The 15842-nt window shown below is 51.3% G+C and overlaps 6 protein-coding genes across 6 annotated transcripts; 3 read left to right on the forward strand and 3 right to left on the reverse strand.

The window, feature by feature from the left end:
* Positions 1–270: 270 nt before the first annotated feature.
* C7974DRAFT_129445 (uncharacterized protein) lies at positions 271–2143 on the reverse strand. Its single transcript, XM_046135340.1, has 4 exons — positions 1512–2143; positions 1350–1460; positions 966–1295; positions 271–914 (listed from the first exon to the last, which is right to left on the reverse strand). The coding sequence occupies exons 1-4, from the start codon at positions 1836–1838 to the stop codon at positions 363–365; spliced, it is 1320 nt and encodes a 439-aa protein (XP_046000371.1). The 5' UTR covers positions 1839–2143; the 3' UTR covers positions 271–362.
* A 468-nt stretch (positions 2144–2611) lies between these two features.
* On the forward strand, positions 2612–3558 carry C7974DRAFT_129443 (uncharacterized protein). The gene has a single exon (XM_046135339.1). The coding sequence runs from the start codon at positions 2743–2745 to the stop codon at positions 3313–3315; it is 573 nt and encodes a 190-aa protein (XP_046000372.1). The 5' UTR covers positions 2612–2742; the 3' UTR covers positions 3316–3558.
* A 496-nt stretch (positions 3559–4054) lies between these two features.
* Positions 4055–5739, reverse strand: C7974DRAFT_388291 (amidase signature domain-containing protein). Its single transcript, XM_046141271.1, has one exon. It carries the CDS (start codon positions 5451–5453, stop codon positions 4413–4415), a length of 1041 nt encoding a protein of 346 aa, XP_046000373.1. The 5' UTR covers positions 5454–5739; the 3' UTR covers positions 4055–4412.
* A 747-nt stretch (positions 5740–6486) lies between these two features.
* C7974DRAFT_129506 (uncharacterized protein) lies at positions 6487–7648 on the reverse strand. Its single transcript, XM_046135341.1, has 3 exons — positions 7211–7648; positions 6908–7162; positions 6487–6862 (listed from the first exon to the last, which is right to left on the reverse strand). Exons 1-3 carry the CDS (start codon positions 7532–7534, stop codon positions 6671–6673), a joined length of 771 nt encoding a protein of 256 aa, XP_046000374.1. The 5' UTR covers positions 7535–7648; the 3' UTR covers positions 6487–6670.
* A 4750-nt stretch (positions 7649–12398) lies between these two features.
* On the forward strand, positions 12399–14509 carry C7974DRAFT_306014 (uncharacterized protein; the record flags this gene model as incomplete). Its single annotated transcript, XM_046138057.1, has 2 exons — positions 12399–13223; positions 13274–14509. The coding sequence occupies 2 exons, from the start codon at positions 12399–12401 to the stop codon at positions 14507–14509; spliced, it is 2061 nt and encodes a 686-aa protein (XP_046000375.1).
* A 106-nt stretch (positions 14510–14615) lies between these two features.
* Positions 14616–15797, forward strand: C7974DRAFT_388304 (ribosomal protein L31e-domain-containing protein). Its single transcript, XM_046141272.1, has 4 exons — positions 14616–14793; positions 14891–14985; positions 15139–15213; positions 15311–15797. Exons 2-4 carry the CDS (start codon positions 14893–14895, stop codon positions 15515–15517), a joined length of 375 nt encoding a protein of 124 aa, XP_046000376.1. The 5' UTR covers positions 14616–14793; positions 14891–14892; the 3' UTR covers positions 15518–15797.
* Positions 15798–15842: the final 45 nt, after the last annotated feature.

Below are 15842 nucleotides of genomic sequence, written 5' to 3' on the forward strand. Positions count from 1 at the left end.
TGCCACGGATCTGATCCTCTACCTGACAGAAACCGTCTGGGGTATCTTGTGGCAATGTAATCACGCTATTGAGAAAGAAGGGAGCTTGAAGTTCCGGATACGGTACGATATGGTGTTGATGAGCAGCCTGAGTGTTCATGGTCCCAGAGGCATGAAAGAGGACGCTACTTATGGACATAATTTAACAGGCGCGTATCGAAACTTGGTTGGAGAGAGAGAGAGGAATCATTTCAAACATGTTGGTTCTCTGCGTGGCATCTGTCAAACCTGTAGTAAGGCCGTCATGGGTATCATGGCATACATCATTTCTCATCATCATAGTCCATCAACGCCGACAATAAAAACTCCCCAACCCCATAAAATTATATACTCAGCAATCCAAGATCATCAAAGTAGTTTGTTTCCGTGTGTCCCAGAAATCTCATAAACGGAAACCGCGATACCTGTCGTGGCCACTCGACATGGTGCCGCAGATGAGGCGGCACGTTTCTGTATATGCCTTCGATCCAGCTCATCACCGCGGTTGGCGCGTTGATGCCCTCGAAGCCGACGCGCTCAAGGTACAGGATAGGTGTGAGAATGGCCTGCACGGCGATGAAGTGTGCTTGCAGGATCTGCGCGACGGTGTTATTCGGGTCGATGAAAGCTTGGAACTCGTCATGTGTCCACCGTGAAGGAATGTTGTAGAGCGCCACGAAGGAGGTGTATGCTTCAATGGGACGGTCGTAGGCTTGTTGCACAGTGGCATTGAGGGTACTCCAATAGGTCCTCTCAAAGGACGACATGTTGAGGTACTCGATGGAGCGCAACGAAATAGCGGCGGAATCGAGGTCTTCGTGGTTGACGCAATTGAATTGCGGGTCGGTTCCAATACGATCCTTCATGTTTTGAAGATGACCATCTTCTCCAAACGCCTGTTCTGATTAGCCATGATGTGTCTGCGATGCTTGCGGGAAGGGACTGACTGTAGTGATCGAAGGTGACAAACTCACATCGAACGCCGGGGCCGGTCCCGTCAAGGTCTCTCCGCCTGCAATCAAATTGCATCCTCGTACCATGGTTAAAAACTCCGCGAGACCATCCTGAAGATGGCTTGACTGGAAGGCGAGTGCTAACGCAGCAGCCATTCTGGCATCTTGTTCGCTCCTCGACTTTGGCGGCGTCGACAGCGCTTCGTTGAGAGATTTTACAGCCAGAATACGGTGATGTATGGCCTGTTCAGCTGCACTCGTACTTGATACAGCATCCAAGTGCGATGCGGCTAGTGCCAGGATTGAATGAATAAGATACTCATACTGTCTCAGTTAGTTCGAAGCGAACAGAAATCTAGGCGAGATGGGACGACGTACGTTGTGAGCAAAACTCGGGATAACAGTGATCCAAATTTTGTCGGCGCCGACAGGTAGGTGTGGATATGCAGTGATAAGAAAGTGGTGGAACAAACGCATATCAGCCATTGTCTATCGTTGTCAGGGCTCGTCCCGGCTGATGTATGCCTGGAGAACACTCACAAACATGCCAGGCGTCGAACTCAGGTTCATAGCCTCTTGTGGATGTGGAGAGTTTGTCGATCTCTGCGTCAGCTGGATGATGTTGGCTGGATAGTCACACTGCAGCCCTGCCTTTATGCAGTGATTGCACTCTGGATGCTTCTCATTGCATTTGATTCTTCTACGTTTGCAGTTGAAGCAGCCGCGACGTGATTTGGTGTGTCCCTTTCTGGGTATTGGTTTGCGAGGCTGTGATATTCTGTTACCTGGCCTATAGTCAGAAGCCGCCGGAGAGTCGCTTGACGTGCTTGACGAGTCCTGCAAGCTGTTATTTCGAGAAGGCATCATGCTCACAACAGGGAGATTCAGCACGCGAGACGCGAGCGGCCTTCCCCTGAGACGATATATACAGCCCTGACAGCGACATGCAGTCACCTACAGTATGTGGGCTATCAAATTTGGGGGCTTAGACCGGGAGCGTGGAACGAATCCCTGCGGGTCAGGGGACGCCCGGTGCGGGAGCTGAAGTTAACTGACTCACAGCCCTACACGGTAAGGATTAAACGTTCCGACGAATAATGTGAAAAAGCTCGTCAAGAGTTGTAAGAGACTCGGTTTGGGGGACCAAGTCAGGTTGGACAAGCTTCGGTTCGTACCGGACTGGATAACTCACCGGTGAGCGGCCAACCGTCAGTGGCTTGAAGGCTGTGCCTTGCGATCTCTTTAGGCTGCCTTTGCGAGCAAGTGATCAGCATCCTGGCAGCCTTGAGTCTACTCCACTACAGATGCACAACAGCGTTTGCTTGCTTTTGTTTGGCGGACTATTTTTGTAAAACGGCGTGATGACAAGCCTTGCCAAGTAGTGTGATTTGCGTCAACTTGGTAAACAGTAGCGATCGCCGTATTCCTTGGAGCGCGTCTACATTTTGGCATCGGTGACCCATAGGCAACTGTCCCAGACGACGGTTCCACAAGCTGAAGTGTGTACATCTCTTGTTCGTTTTCGCTGCCTTCGTGATACAATGTTGTCGGGGAAGGAGGACCGAAAGACTACACGTAGCATGTTGCCAAGCCGCTAACCCCTGTCGGCGTGAAAGAATAGCTGCCCCGCGTTCCTCGTTGTCGGGCTGCACAACCTCGCTTTCAAGCCGCACGTGTATATCAGGAAATCGCACGAGACATAGAGGATAGTGCGCAGCAAGTATGCCTGTCATTGAGATAACCCAGCTGCGTCTGAAGGGAATGGCCGCCGATGATCCCGCGCTGCTCGCGAGCCTATCGCTGGTCCGAGGCAGACTGCAGAGCAGTTCGCGTTTTTTTCAGCTGCATCGGAGATTCAAGCCTCGTTTATATTTTTGGCGTCTGGCCAAGTCTAGAAGCGCACCTGCAATTCTTGGATTCTCCAGCACGGGACGAGGTTTTGGGTCCGCAAGAGGAGATCCTTGACTTCCAGTGGACAATTCATCTGGATCTAAAGTCCATCAGTCCATTACTGTTGGATGCGCCGTTTATAGTACTACAAAGACTTGAAATCAACGTCGGCTGCGTTGAGAGCTATAACAAGATCATTGACGAACACGTGCGAACTCTACAACGCGCAGGTCGCTTGAACGTTACGTATGGATGGCGATGCGATTCACCAGTCGGAGGCTCTGAGGCAGCTATTCTTACCAGCTGGGCTGTCGAAGAGTCTGGCGACACTGAAGTAGGTAGCCAGATTGCCCTGAATAGCAATGACGACCAATCTCATCGCCAAATTCTCTTCCATCACGGTTGGAACATCGAGCACTATCAACACAGGGGACCAGTCGACAGAATGCAATGACCACAAGGGTTGTGTTTAGTTCTTCGCGCTTAGCTGTACCTTTCGCGATCAACATCATACTGCCAAGGGTCCACCACAGCATTCCATCGACGACCTGGAACGAGAGACTTTCCATTCTTGGGCAATGGCCACGAGACAATCACCGACTCTACGGGCCTTCGTTAGTGCCAATGGTGTTCCGAGGGCCTTTCAGCTGTAACAAGTGGCTGGCTTTCAGGTAACACGAACGTGAGAAGCTTCGACAGATTGGAATGGAGCTTGAATCTGGTAGATTGTGCTTACTGTACACCACGTAACATCGTCTGGCTTGGGAATTCAGACTTCAGCGATCATTGAATCTATTGTGGTGTTTCAAACCACTTCATATGGCTGAGAGCGCTCTCATGCCTTGTTCCCTAAGTTCTGCGATCTCCAAAACAACTCTATTGGCCCTTCCAACTGTAACCTTCGTTCAGCCTTTTATTAGAACGTGGTTCAAAAATACCATCATGCGAAAGAAACCCTTTTGTACATCTCCTTACAAAGTTGAAAACAGCTTACAGTACTATATCTATCGCTTTCGAAATCGTAGTGGCTATTGCCAGAAACACACATTCTAGTCTCTCTATCAATGATTTTGTCAGCATATGGTCTAGGTATGACTGAAATCTCTTGTGTAAGCTTTCGCGTTACAGCATAATACCAGAGCCACCAAGACCGTCATGAAGATCAGAGCTCACATCGTGATAAATCAAGAGGTCTCAGAGTGAGTTGGCAGAAAAATTCTAATGGAGAGCTGATGTAATTTATCATAGTGAACAATAAGAACGTTCATGTATACCCTATGGACCTCTGTGCCATCGGGTTTACCCTCACCTTCACAGAATCACAGCTTCAGGTCTACAAGTACAACCACCTATGCTAGCTGTCAGACAGGCCACGAATCTCCGTCCTGGGTAATATGTACGGTATCAACTGCTCTGTTGATCCTATGGACATTCCAATGGCGTGTCCTATCTTGAGCACCGTCACATCATCGTATGCTCTTCCAAAGACGAACCCTGAGAAACTAGCTTGACGTCAGACTATAAACTTCTTACCTAAGGTAACATTCGGACTCACGGAATACCAGGTGCGGCTGCTATCAGGCTGTTCTTGGAATCGATTTCAACTGGAAATCCGTGCGGATAGATGCCCATGGGTACACTGATGACGGGAGAGCCAGCCTTTGCTGCAAAAGTCTGAAATGCAATTGAGAGAACCGGTGTAAATAGCACGTCACAGTCATACTGGTTGAGGGTACTCTCGATACAACCAGCGAAGAACTTATCTTTCTCTGACATGGCCATGTACAAAGTACCGTCGTTCCGGTCCGTAGCTTGAGCTCGTTCGAGACCTACCGCGTTACGCGCGGGATAATCCTCTTCTGGACACGTCTTGATGAAGGCAACTAGATCCGCAAGGTTCTTGATGTTCTGTGGGTTAGTGTTTAAGCCTCCAAGGTATTCGTTGATAGCAGTTTTCATGTCCGTGTCCAGCACAATTTGCTTTTCATCCTGTGACAAACCTTCATACTCACACCAGCCCTGGATAATGACGTCCTTCACGATGGTAACACCTCTTGCCTCCAGCTGGAATAGAACTCGCTCGAAGGCTTCCAATCTGCACTGTGGAGGAGTCTCAAGTTGGATTAGGTCCCAAGGTATGCCGATTCGAAGACCAATTAGACTTGAATTTGCTACTGTATGAAATCCTTGTAGAAATTCGGATCGGCTTTCATCGGTCAGGTGTCTCGAAGAGTTGGCGATCGCTGAGCTCGCAGTAAGCAAGAGGGTGATGTGCGCAGCATCCTGAACAGTCCTTGCTAGCACACCAACTGTATCCTGCTTCTTACTCACATATATAATGTCCTTTGACGGTATAAGATCTCTTGTCGGTTTGTAACCTACAACACCGCTCTTCTCCGCAGGACTGACGATCGAGTAACATGTCTCGGTTCCTATGGCTGCAAAGCATAGCCCCAGGGCTGTCGCGATTGCACTACCGCTTGAACTGCCACTCGCCTTGGATCCCCCGACAAACGGTCCGTAAGTCTGTCCCCCGCGAGCAGACCACCCAGAGCAGCCGCTTGTTGAGCGAAATCCGGCCCATTCTGCCATGTTCGCTTTCCCTAGTATGACAGCACCGGCCTTCTTCAGTGCTGTGACAACTGCGGCTTCTCGCTTTGGGTAGGCGCCGACAAGGGCGAGGGAGCCGCATGTGGTGTTCGTGCCATCCAGCGTAGGGATGTTGTCTTTTAGTAAAATGGGCAGACCGTGGAGGGGGGAGTTGACATGGCCGAGAACCCGTTCAGCATCCCGAGCTTGCGCGATGGCGAGTGCATCAGGGCTGATCTCGATGACAGAGTTGAATTCTCTGTCGACTTCAGATATGCGAGAGATATAGGCACGCACTAGCTTGCTCGATGTCAACTCACCAGACGTGAAATGCTTCTCGATATCTGTTAGCGTAATGTCTCTCAATGATAGCACCGAGGACATTCTGAATTTGGTAGCTATGACGAAGGGTGTTTTCATGTAGTTAGCTTTGCCTATATTCCTGTTGAAGCCTGGCTGTACATGGATATATGAACACTGTTCGTTCACGAACGAGCCTGTGAAGGGAGCGGAGCAGACATATGATGTTCTGTTACATGTCGCTATAGACTCTTCACTCAAGACATGGATGGTGCTCGTGAAGAAGAAAGATAGAGTGACATGACATCAGTCATGGTTTGCGAATTCTCACTAGAAGGAGCGTAGACGACGCCAAGACCGAAGGGCTGCACCTTCGGATCAGCAAAAGAGCATGCCTCAAGGTGAGCAAGCTTTGGCAGACGCTCTTGGAAGGTGTGGCGGTGACGCTGACACGAGGCCAATGCACCATGGCTAGCTGCAGCGAACGCGGTTGAGGCGCAAATCTGGGGCTAGATTGGGAGACTGGAGACGAATCGGGCTTCCGTGAGGTCATCAGGCCTCCGTGCACGCATTGTGCCGACTAGCCGTACTCCATTCGAGAGATGTTGCGCGTTCACAAAAAGGATGACTCTACAGGCAATCGAAACATTATTATATTCGGCGTATCGACTGGTCTAGAGTAAGCTATTGCAGTCTTTGGTGAGGAATTATCCGCGGCGGATGGTCCGCTACGTTAGCGTCATAACTATGATGTGTTGTGTAGCGGCCGTTACATGCACAGTCGTGATTTAGTGTGTTGTGTCGTTGTGATGTGAATCCGGTTTCTACGAAGGAGCAAATCAACGCCAGTGATGCAGAATGAAGTCATGTTCCTAAGGGAGTCGTGAGTCGTGAATTCGTTAAGCCGTGTTGCATCGAGGTCAAATATGTTCCCTAGAAGGAATACGATCGGAAGGGAAGCGCTCGCTCGAGTCGACTGGCATAGGCTCTTTCTCAGCTGCCACCATTCTCGATGATCGTGTCGTCCTACGAAGTCGTGCTTGCAGCGCGAAGATGCTGAGAATGAGAAGCGCAAGCAATATCAGAGCAACCTGCAGCCACTTGACAGTAACCTGAATCTGTCAGCAGAAGTCCCTACACGGATGTCGCAAACCTACTGCCTCAGTGCATCCCAGCGCCGCATTACTTCTGTCGCCTCTAGACAGGTATCCGGGTAGGAAGTTGCATGCAGCCATCTCCCTTGTGCAATACTTATTGGTGTTGAACCTGCCAGCCATTTGAAGAGTCTCAGATCTACAGCCAAACGCATCATCGCCCTTGTTTGTATAATGTAAGATGATAGAGACGAGCGCAGTGATGGCACCAACAAGGGTCGTCACAACAACAGCAAGTATCCAGAATCGCCGTTTGTTCTATTACTGTCAGTAAGCTGTAGATGGAGGGTGTCCTTTTGCGCATACAGTTGCAAGCTGTGTATCCGTGCCCGGCTTCCGTAGCTCTGCCCATGCGATGACGGCGACGACCGCAGCGGTCAGACACAAACATCCGGAGACGACGGTGGCATCCGTGTCGTTCGCGGTGAAGTACACAATGGTTTCATCAATTGTGTATGATTGTGTACGGTCATTGAAAGTGTCTGTCTGTACTCTCACGCCTCTTGGAATGATCCAATCCCCAATGATCCAGTAGTGTGTCGTCAACGCTATTGAGACGATGGACAAAAGCAAGAAGAGTATCGACGGTATGAGTGACAAAGAGAGTAGTTTCCGGTAGTCCATGGCCATTTTGGTCTTGTCGCACCGCGGGCGTAGCAGTGACTGAGATACAACTGTATCGCGGAAGGCGAGGAGACGCAGGGACAAGGGCCTGGAGATGTTGAAGTACAAACGCGCCCACAACGACCCATTACCCACTTGCCAGCCTTCCTGGCTCGTGGTCCACCGACAACGAAGCTTGTCGTGTCTGGGCGCTCCATTAACTTATCCGCATTTTGCGCTTTGTCGTCCGGCGCCATGCTCAAATCGAATAGCGGATTTCCTTTCGGACGCTCGGATTCGGTGAACGGTTCACGAGGCTTGAGCGTAACTCAATCGGGCGGCGCCGCTTACTCGACGGTGTTTGTCGGTCTACCGAGACCAGCCACGTCTTGTTCATCAGGCGTGTTGTAGAGGACACTCGGGGTGCCTCCGCGGATGCACTTGTCACGAACAGGATGATGCTGCTATGAATCAACATGCTGGAAACCTAGCTTGGGGCGAGATGCCGAAAAGGGCCCGTATTGCCAAGACCCACCAACTGCCATGAGCATCCTGACTACTCGTACAACGCACGAGCACAACACACGGATCTGGAAGGTAATACCCGGGCCGACGCGACTGCTTACTACATTACGAGGGTTTGGTGTGCTGAACAGAAATTGGAGACATTGTCGTAAATGACATTCAACGTTACCTCCATCAACTCTGGCCCGGAACATTCAATATTGACTCTGTATAAGCCCTGACCGTCGTTCTTCATGAAGAAAACCAGCACCTATCCACAGCATGTGCACCGATGCCCTGTGTTCCTCGCTTCAGGTGTCTTATCACGCAACACGCCGCCAAGTCTGGCAGATCCGCCAGGCTCCGGGCTTACATGCCATGAAGGAGGGTTAGTCTTTACCACCGATGAACCATTCCGTTCTTGACGAACTGTTGCTCAAAGAGCAGGCCAATAATCACGAGACCAAATTTAACAAGACACTCTGTAGACGAGAAGGATCTCGTGAACGAAGGTGTGAAGGGTTCCCTGGCGCAGCCGCTGGGCTTGCACCCCGCCAAGGAATAACCTCGTGCACATTCGGCTTCAATTTCGGGACAAGAGAAAGAGCAGCGGGTGGTCGTTCTTCCAAAAAGATGGTCGCCGTCCGTTCACCATCTTTGAAGCATCTCCGAAAGCCGTATGATAGCATCGTCGTCCACTCGCTTAGGCACAGAAGGTGGAACATCCATGGTGGGTACTATTCCCGAGAACGCCAATCTGCTCATCGTCGTACCTGCAGCATGCGTGTGTGTCTCCCCGGGGACAAGCGCTGCAGTGAAACTATCCGCCGCAACACAAGGGTTCGAAGAAGACGAGCTTGCTAGCTCCCGGATAGGCGACCTGGCAAGTAGTACCTGCTTAAGCGCCCCAGCTCTGGGGAAGGCCTCGTCCAACACCCCGGCTGTCATTCCTTTCAATGTAAATGAATTGTTCGCTCCGCTGGGTACTGATGTATTAGGCTTCCCATGACGTGTTGCGTATGTCCTGGATTCGTAGGTTTTGCCCTTCAATTTCTGCCAGACACATGCGCTGATGCCTGCCATCGATAGTAGCGTGCACGCCCAAAGGAGCAGTATTTGATTGCTGTCGCTTGACGCATGAGCTACTGCTACACCTGACATCCACTGCGACACATCAGCTCAAGCTTTTCTTACTGGAAGATCCTCGCTGCAAAACCTACGTCGGGGGTCGTCAAGTCTTCGGGCGACATCAAAGTAGGTAACGCGTCCGACCGCGCATTTCTCCAGAAGTCACAAATCCACCAGATCAAGCTGTTCGCGATCACCAACTCAAAGACAAACAACAATTTTACTGCCTTCATAGTGATCGTTCGTTCGTTCGTGTTCAAGAGAAGAAGGCTGAACGCATGTGGATTACCTAGAAATGGCAACGAAATGTTCAAATATCGTGCCGACATACCTTGGGTACGACACACATGTTCGTCCATCCCAATCGCTGACCAATCGGCAGATTATCTCGTTCATGGAAGCGCGCTTCGTGCGACTTCATCCCGTCGAGTTTCAAGGCTGCAGGACAAGCCTCAGCTATACTAGACGTGACAGCGGCAGCACTACGATAAGCATGGGCATTGAGCAAAATTCATTGGAGTAGTTCCACGCACATCATCAGGTGTATGTTTCTCCGTCTAAGCGCGTGGATAGTTTGCGACTGTAAGTGTCTGACATAAAGCCACCACGGTATTCTGGCTCTCGGCATGTGAATGCTAGTTTTACAGTATCAGCACAGTGCTCTACACTGCACCGTAGCTGTTGCATACGCCTAGATCTCGTTCACGCCTACAATACCACAAGAACTTCACAACAGTCCTAGCACCTCCGCAGCAACACAATCAACATCGTAAGTAATCTTCCCGACACAAAGCATTCGTATGTAGTACACCCTTACAGCACAGCCCATTCATCCCCACCTCTAACCCACGCCGCCCCCATGCATATGCCCCGGTTCCCCACCGAGCCGCCATTAACAGTCAACCCCAGTAGATCTTATCCAATCCTATTCAAATCTGGTCAATCAGTCAAACATAGTCCGACAGTCAACCCTAGCTAACCTACCTAGCCTAGCTAAATGATACACTGCTATGCAAAACTCACCTGAGCTTTTCTTTATCGAGGTTCATCAAAAAGATCATGAACTTCCTCTGCAACCAGGTCTACTACATTGAAATTAAAGAGTATCGATATATGAAGACTTCGCCTGTTCTTGTCTAGCAAGCACTCCCTATCCTAACAAGACTCGCGAGTGAAATATCAAGTTGCTTATACACACAACTGGCCACTGTGATAAGGCGGACCGAAGTGCTGTGTCTTTTGAGAACATTGACGACCTGAAATACCAAGCCCTTACTCACGAGGGGAAGGTAGACTCAGCGCCCATTATGCTGTGCGAATGGATCGACTTAGGAGGCGTATAACGAGGTTATGAAGTTAGGTCAGAGGTCACAACGAGCTGTATGACACGGACCAGCACATAGCGCAGAACGGGCATCCCAGTTTCGACATGCCCTGCTATTACTTGCAGATTAAGATATTTTTGGATTGCTCCTTCGGTCTCTGGTTCAAACAATTAAGATGACTTATCGCTCGCCACCTATGGTTGTCTTCGAAATAGGCGCCCTTGTATCGATGCAGCCGCCGTGGCGTTTCAAGTCCGATCTTCAACCCATGGTAACGAAACAGTCTTCGACAGCTTCGCACAGATACTGCCTGATGTGGAGATTATCATTGAAAGTGTACCGTGGAAAGCATACAGCTGTCAATGGTTCCACTCAAAATTTCCTCTTGTAGGATGAACTGTCTGAACGAGGCGTAAGGTAGCGCGTAGCTGAAGACTTTGTAGTCGTCTCAAGCCCCTAGCTTAGACCCACACCGGAGGCTCAATACTCTATGAAATGTAAAGCTGCATGTATGACACGGAACTATATTGCGTGGAGGTGATCGACGGGGGAGAAGAACCGTCGAATGTTCCTCGTCGCCCATAAGGCCACAATCTGTCAATTGGCAAGGTTACTGCGGCGGCGTCAGCAGAACCTGAATGGTAATGACACCGTAACGAGGGCTTGCGCAAATGTTTTGTCTCGATTCTCTCACCCATGGTAGGGTTGCAGTATCAGACGCTTTCGACAGAGAACTGCTGTTTGGGGACATTAAGGGGGGGAGGGCAACCGTGGAACGCTCAAAGCCGCCGACGACAATCGTCAAACTTACCGTGTACAGTAACAGAAATAGGGGATGACGGGTGGTCTGCGGCCGTCCGGTGAGCTAGCGCTGCAAGTTGAGATTTGAAGCATCGTCGCTGACGTTCCGTGGGTTGGGTCTCGCGTGAATAGCTCAACCGTGTTTTGGCACCGCCACAGTCTCTCCCTGCCGAATTCAGGCGGTGCAGATAGGGGCGTCATGTGCCCGGCCTCAAGTGAGCAAGCGAGATGTCAACCGTGGCTTGCTGTTTGGAGACACCAGTTGTGTCGATTGAAACGAAAGTAGCAAGGCTGAACACGGTCGTCGCGTGACCATGTCTGCTCTTGGGCATTGTCGCACGACGCACGAGACTTCTCTACAAACGCGCGTGCATGGGATCGTGCTGTAATAATGGTGCGTTATGACCTTTGAGCCCAGTACGTCAGCACGATTTATGGATGTTAGCATTTGTGAAGAAGTCGGTCTCTGCACGTATGCGGTACGAACGTCATGCAAATAGCCTTTATGGATGTGGCCCAAATGTGGCCAATCTCGTCATGGTTCCGCCCTGCGTGACATGTCTGATCTGGGAGTTTACGATCAATGTGCGTGCTCTGTTTGTGACTCGAGAGGGACCGGACGACGCCGTTACCGTAGTAGAAGCGTCGTTGGTCGCAGTCACATGCATGTGCAAACAGCCAGCATTGCCAGGAGATCTTCCCGTTTTTTAAGCACAACCTCTTCGCAAACTCTTCACCTACCTCAGGCCCTCTATTCTAGCAATGATTCAATGATTCCTTCCTTTATTCGCCGTCTTTCAACCGGCACCGGAGTGGCACCTGGAGCTGTGCCTGCGCCAGCTAGTGACGCATTGCCAACATTGCCATCACATGCCAATCAGGATCCCAGCTTTGCGACCGCATCACCAGGCGATGGCGATACCGCTACAGACGCGGATAACGAAGCCCCTGCAGCTCGCGAAGCACCCCAGATCTCTAGCGCGCAATCCTTGCGCCTGTTGGAACGAGCCCGCAGGTATTCGTCGTTCACCCGCCAGCCAAACGATGTTGTCGTTGATGAAGAGGCGGGTGATGACGAAGGCGGGAATAACACGACAACGGCGCCAATAGACATCCCTAGCGATGCAGCCAACATGTCCTCGAATCCCTCTCGCGCACTCGAGCACCGCTTCGGCAGTCTCGACCTCGACCCCCCCGTCTTCAGCGCGCCGGCTGCCCCAACCGCGATTCACAGCTCACAACCAAGCACTGCGGGTCAGAATGCTGGCGGCATGTCCGAGTCCTTGCCGGCCGACGATGGCTTTGCCTATCTGCGCGCGCGCATCCACGAAATCAGGGCATTGAGCATTCCCGAGCAAGAGCGGGCGCAGATGGTGCATGGCTTGATGATCGAACGATACAGCCACATGCGCCCCACGTCGCCAAGCAGCTTCGTCTCACACGACCGTCCCTTCACGCCGAATTCTGCGCATTCTGTCTTTTCCGATAACCATGCCTCGTCTCCTCTCTCTGCCGCGTCTGAGGTCGACACGGAGATCCTGTACAAGCTGCGACCTGGTGATACCAGCCCGACATATCGAACAGTCGAACACAATGACGACGATGACGAGGAGGACCACTTTGAGGAGGAGTTCGTTCTGGGCTGTCAACACTACAAGCGCAATGTAAAGGTTCAATGCTACGATTGCCGCCGCTGGTACACCTGTCGACATTGCCATGATGCAGTTGAGGATCATGCGCTGAACAGGAAGGCGACACAGAACATGCTCTGCATGGCGTGCGGCACCCCACAGAAAGCGTCTGGCACTTGCAGGAAGTGTGGTACAGAGGCGGCATGCTATTATTGCGACATCTGCAGGCTCTGGGACAACAATGCAAGGAAAAATATCTACCACTGTCCAGATTGTGGAATCTGCAGACGTGGGGCGGGCCTTGGTAAAGACTACAAGCATTGTCAGGTACGTTCTCGCATGTCAAAAAAGATAATCTCGTTTCTCACATCGCCTAGAGATGCAATGTTTGTATCACCATATCTCATGCGGACTCTCATGTATGCATACCACGAGCTACCGACTCTGGATGCCCCATATGCACCGATTATCTCTTCACTTCATCTACCGCTGTCGTCTCGATGCCCTGTGGGCACTACATGCACAAGCAATGCTACACATTGTACATGGAAACGGCGTACAAGTGCCCGATTTGCAAGAAGAGTGCCGTGAAGATGGACTTGCAGTGGCGCAAGCTGACGTCGGCCATCGAATCTCAACCTATGCCCGAACAATTCCAGAATACCAGAGTGATCATCCAATGCAACGACTGCTCGAGAAAGTCTTCGGCCAAGTATCACTGGCTCGGCAACCAGTGCGAGAACTGCGACTCGTACAACACCGACGAGTTGCGCGTCTTGAACGGGCCGAACAGTGAAGAAGCTGCCAATACGCTCTTGGACGCCGATGCAAATTCAGGTACCAGATCACCGGCCAGCGCCAGTTCTCCTCAATCACAAGCACTACGGTCGCCTAGATATTACTTCCAGCCCGACGAACCAGAAGAGACGTGGCTGCCAGGGCAACTACCATCGTTTCCATTTCAAATGCCGCAATTTCCAGGCAGACCACGCATGCCAGACATGCCACAGATGCCCCGTTTGCCTGGCTTCCCAAGTTTACCCCAATTTCCGCAGTTCCCCAACATGCCTCGGATGCCTCAAATGCCTCAAATGCCGCAGATGCCACAGATGCGCCGCGATGCTGAAGAAATGCTCGATCGCTTTCGTCGCTCGATGGACGCCTACCTCAACCCTACCGGCGAAGTACGAGATGAGCAAGTTCCGTTCATCGATCTTGGTGGCGACGATAGGCGTGAGACGACACAAGCTACTGATGGCACACAAGTCAAAGGCCCGTACCTACCTCAGTACTACTTTGAGCGGTTTTCACAAGCTCTCACGCGTTTCCGCAACGACCTAAATCCCGGTCTAGAGGAGATCCCTGACTTGAATCTGTCTGAGGATCAGGCACAGAACCAGAATCCTGGGGGACTGCGGTTCTGGGGAGAGGCTCATGGACCTCTCGAGCAGCGCATCCACGCTGATAACGACGATGGGGACGATGAAGACGAAGACGATGTGAGCAGCAGTGACGACAGTCACCATGAAGATGATGACGACGACGACGACGATGACAACGAGAACGATGAACACAAAGGAAAGACGGATTGGGATCTACCCGGGCATCGTTAGCACGTTCGAAAGGCGTTTTGTTCACAGTTACACTGCGTCCTGCTTGGACTTGGATACGCGCATGGAAAACATGTTTGTACACACTGTACATAGAAAAATCGAACTAGCATTACCTTCAAATTTGGTGTTCCAATATCTACTGAGACATGGATTGGGCCCACTTTTTACCTCTAGCACTGCCAAGGGCTTAGCGAACACAATCGATTTTCGAGTGGCAGTCGCGACTCTTCGAACTTCACGCCGCATTTCAATTCCACCGACTAACCAACAGCCGATCTCCGTCAGTACGTACATCTCCGACGATATAGTTGCAATTATAGCGGTCGTGGACCTCTTTGCGCAACTGCGCTTCTGAAGAATTGCTGCTAACAGTCTCTACAGAAATGTCCTCCACCAAGAAGGCCTCCGGCAAGACCCAGCGCAGCGCCATCGCTGACGTCGTCGCTCGCGAATACACCATCCACCTCCACAAGCGCGTATGTTGATTCAGTTTGTTGAAGTCCATCAATGGCTTGTCACGGCTGGGCGGGCACTCAACCAGACCGATCACGCTGGCTCGAGTGTCTGTCCGGCTGTGCGGGCATCGGGCGGAAGACTGAAGGAGAACATAAGGCTGATATGGCATACAGGTCCACGGCGTTTCCTTCAAGAAGAGGGCTCCCCGCGCCATCAAGGAGATCCGTGCTTTCGCTGAGAAGGCCATGGTACGTAGAACACAGAGGCACTGCGGCGCGTCCACTACGCACAACCGCTGCAAACCTCGAAAAAAGGAAACGAAAAACCATGCTAACATCACGCCAGGGCACCTCTGACGTCCGCCTCGACCCCCAGTTGAACAAGAAGGTTTGGGAGGCCGGCATCAAGGGCGTTCCTTACCGCCTCCGTGTCCGCATCTCGCGTAAGCGTAACGATGAGGACGGCGCCAAGGAGAAGCTCTACTCCTACGTCCAGGCTGTCAACGTCAAGAACCCCAAGGGTCTCCACACCCAGGTCGTTGAGGACAACTAGATGCGAGTACATCTTGGGAGGACTAAAGGACTATGATGCATACCAAAAGCATGGCGTTCCGGCGGGTTGCTGAATAGCTGCTATATTAGACAGCGAAAGGCTTGTGAAATGATACCAAAATGACATTCATGCCCGCCATGTTACATACTTACCTGTCTGACCAATCGTCATATTGTGACAAACAAGCCCTAAATACAATTTGAACCGACACTCCATCCACCCATTCAGTGCCTGTAACGCTCACACTCGTGACATGCCTCGGTCTCTCGGACTGTCTTGTGTTGTGCTCTATGTAAGCAGTCGGTTTCTCGGACTGTCTTGTGTT

The sequence above is a fragment of the Boeremia exigua genome, assembly GCF_020726555.1.
Source record: "Boeremia exigua strain MPI-SDFR-AT-0100 chromosome Unknown C7974scaffold_3, whole genome shotgun sequence".
Taxonomy (NCBI): domain Eukaryota; kingdom Fungi; phylum Ascomycota; class Dothideomycetes; order Pleosporales; family Didymellaceae; genus Boeremia; species Boeremia exigua.

Coding starts and splice junctions, on each gene's coding strand:
- C7974DRAFT_129506 (XM_046135341.1), bottom strand. CDS start 7,534: ATGGCCATGGACTACCGGAAACTACTCTCTTTGTCACTCATACCGTCG. Junction 7,163..7,210: donor CGGATACACAGCTTGCAACT/GTATGCGCAAAA, acceptor TGACAGTAATAG/AACAAACGGCGATTCTGGAT. Junction 6,863..6,907: donor CGCTGGGATGCACTGAGGCA/GTAGGTTTGCGA, acceptor TGACAGATTCAG/GTTACTGTCAAGTGGCTGCA.
- C7974DRAFT_129443 (XM_046135339.1), top strand. CDS start 2,743: ATGATCCCGCGCTGCTCGCGAGCCTATCGCTGGTCCGAGGCAGACTGC.
- C7974DRAFT_388304 (XM_046141272.1), top strand. CDS start 14,893: ATGTCCTCCACCAAGAAGGCCTCCGGCAAGACCCAGCGCAGCGCCATC. Junction 14,986..15,138: donor CCATCCACCTCCACAAGCGC/GTATGTTGATTC, acceptor TATGGCATACAG/GTCCACGGCGTTTCCTTCAA. Junction 15,214..15,310: donor CTTTCGCTGAGAAGGCCATG/GTACGTAGAACA, acceptor ACATCACGCCAG/GGCACCTCTGACGTCCGCCT.
- C7974DRAFT_129445 (XM_046135340.1), bottom strand. CDS start 1,838: ATGATGCCTTCTCGAAATAACAGCTTGCAGGACTCGTCAAGCACGTCA. Junction 1,461..1,511: donor GTTCGACGCCTGGCATGTTT/GTGAGTGTTCTC, acceptor TGACAACGATAG/ACAATGGCTGATATGCGTTT. Junction 915..965: donor TGTCACCTTCGATCACTACA/GTCAGTCCCTTC, acceptor TAATCAGAACAG/GCGTTTGGAGAAGATGGTCA.
- C7974DRAFT_388291 (XM_046141271.1), bottom strand. CDS start 5,453: ATGGCAGAATGGGCCGGATTTCGCTCAACAAGCGGCTGCTCTGGGTGG.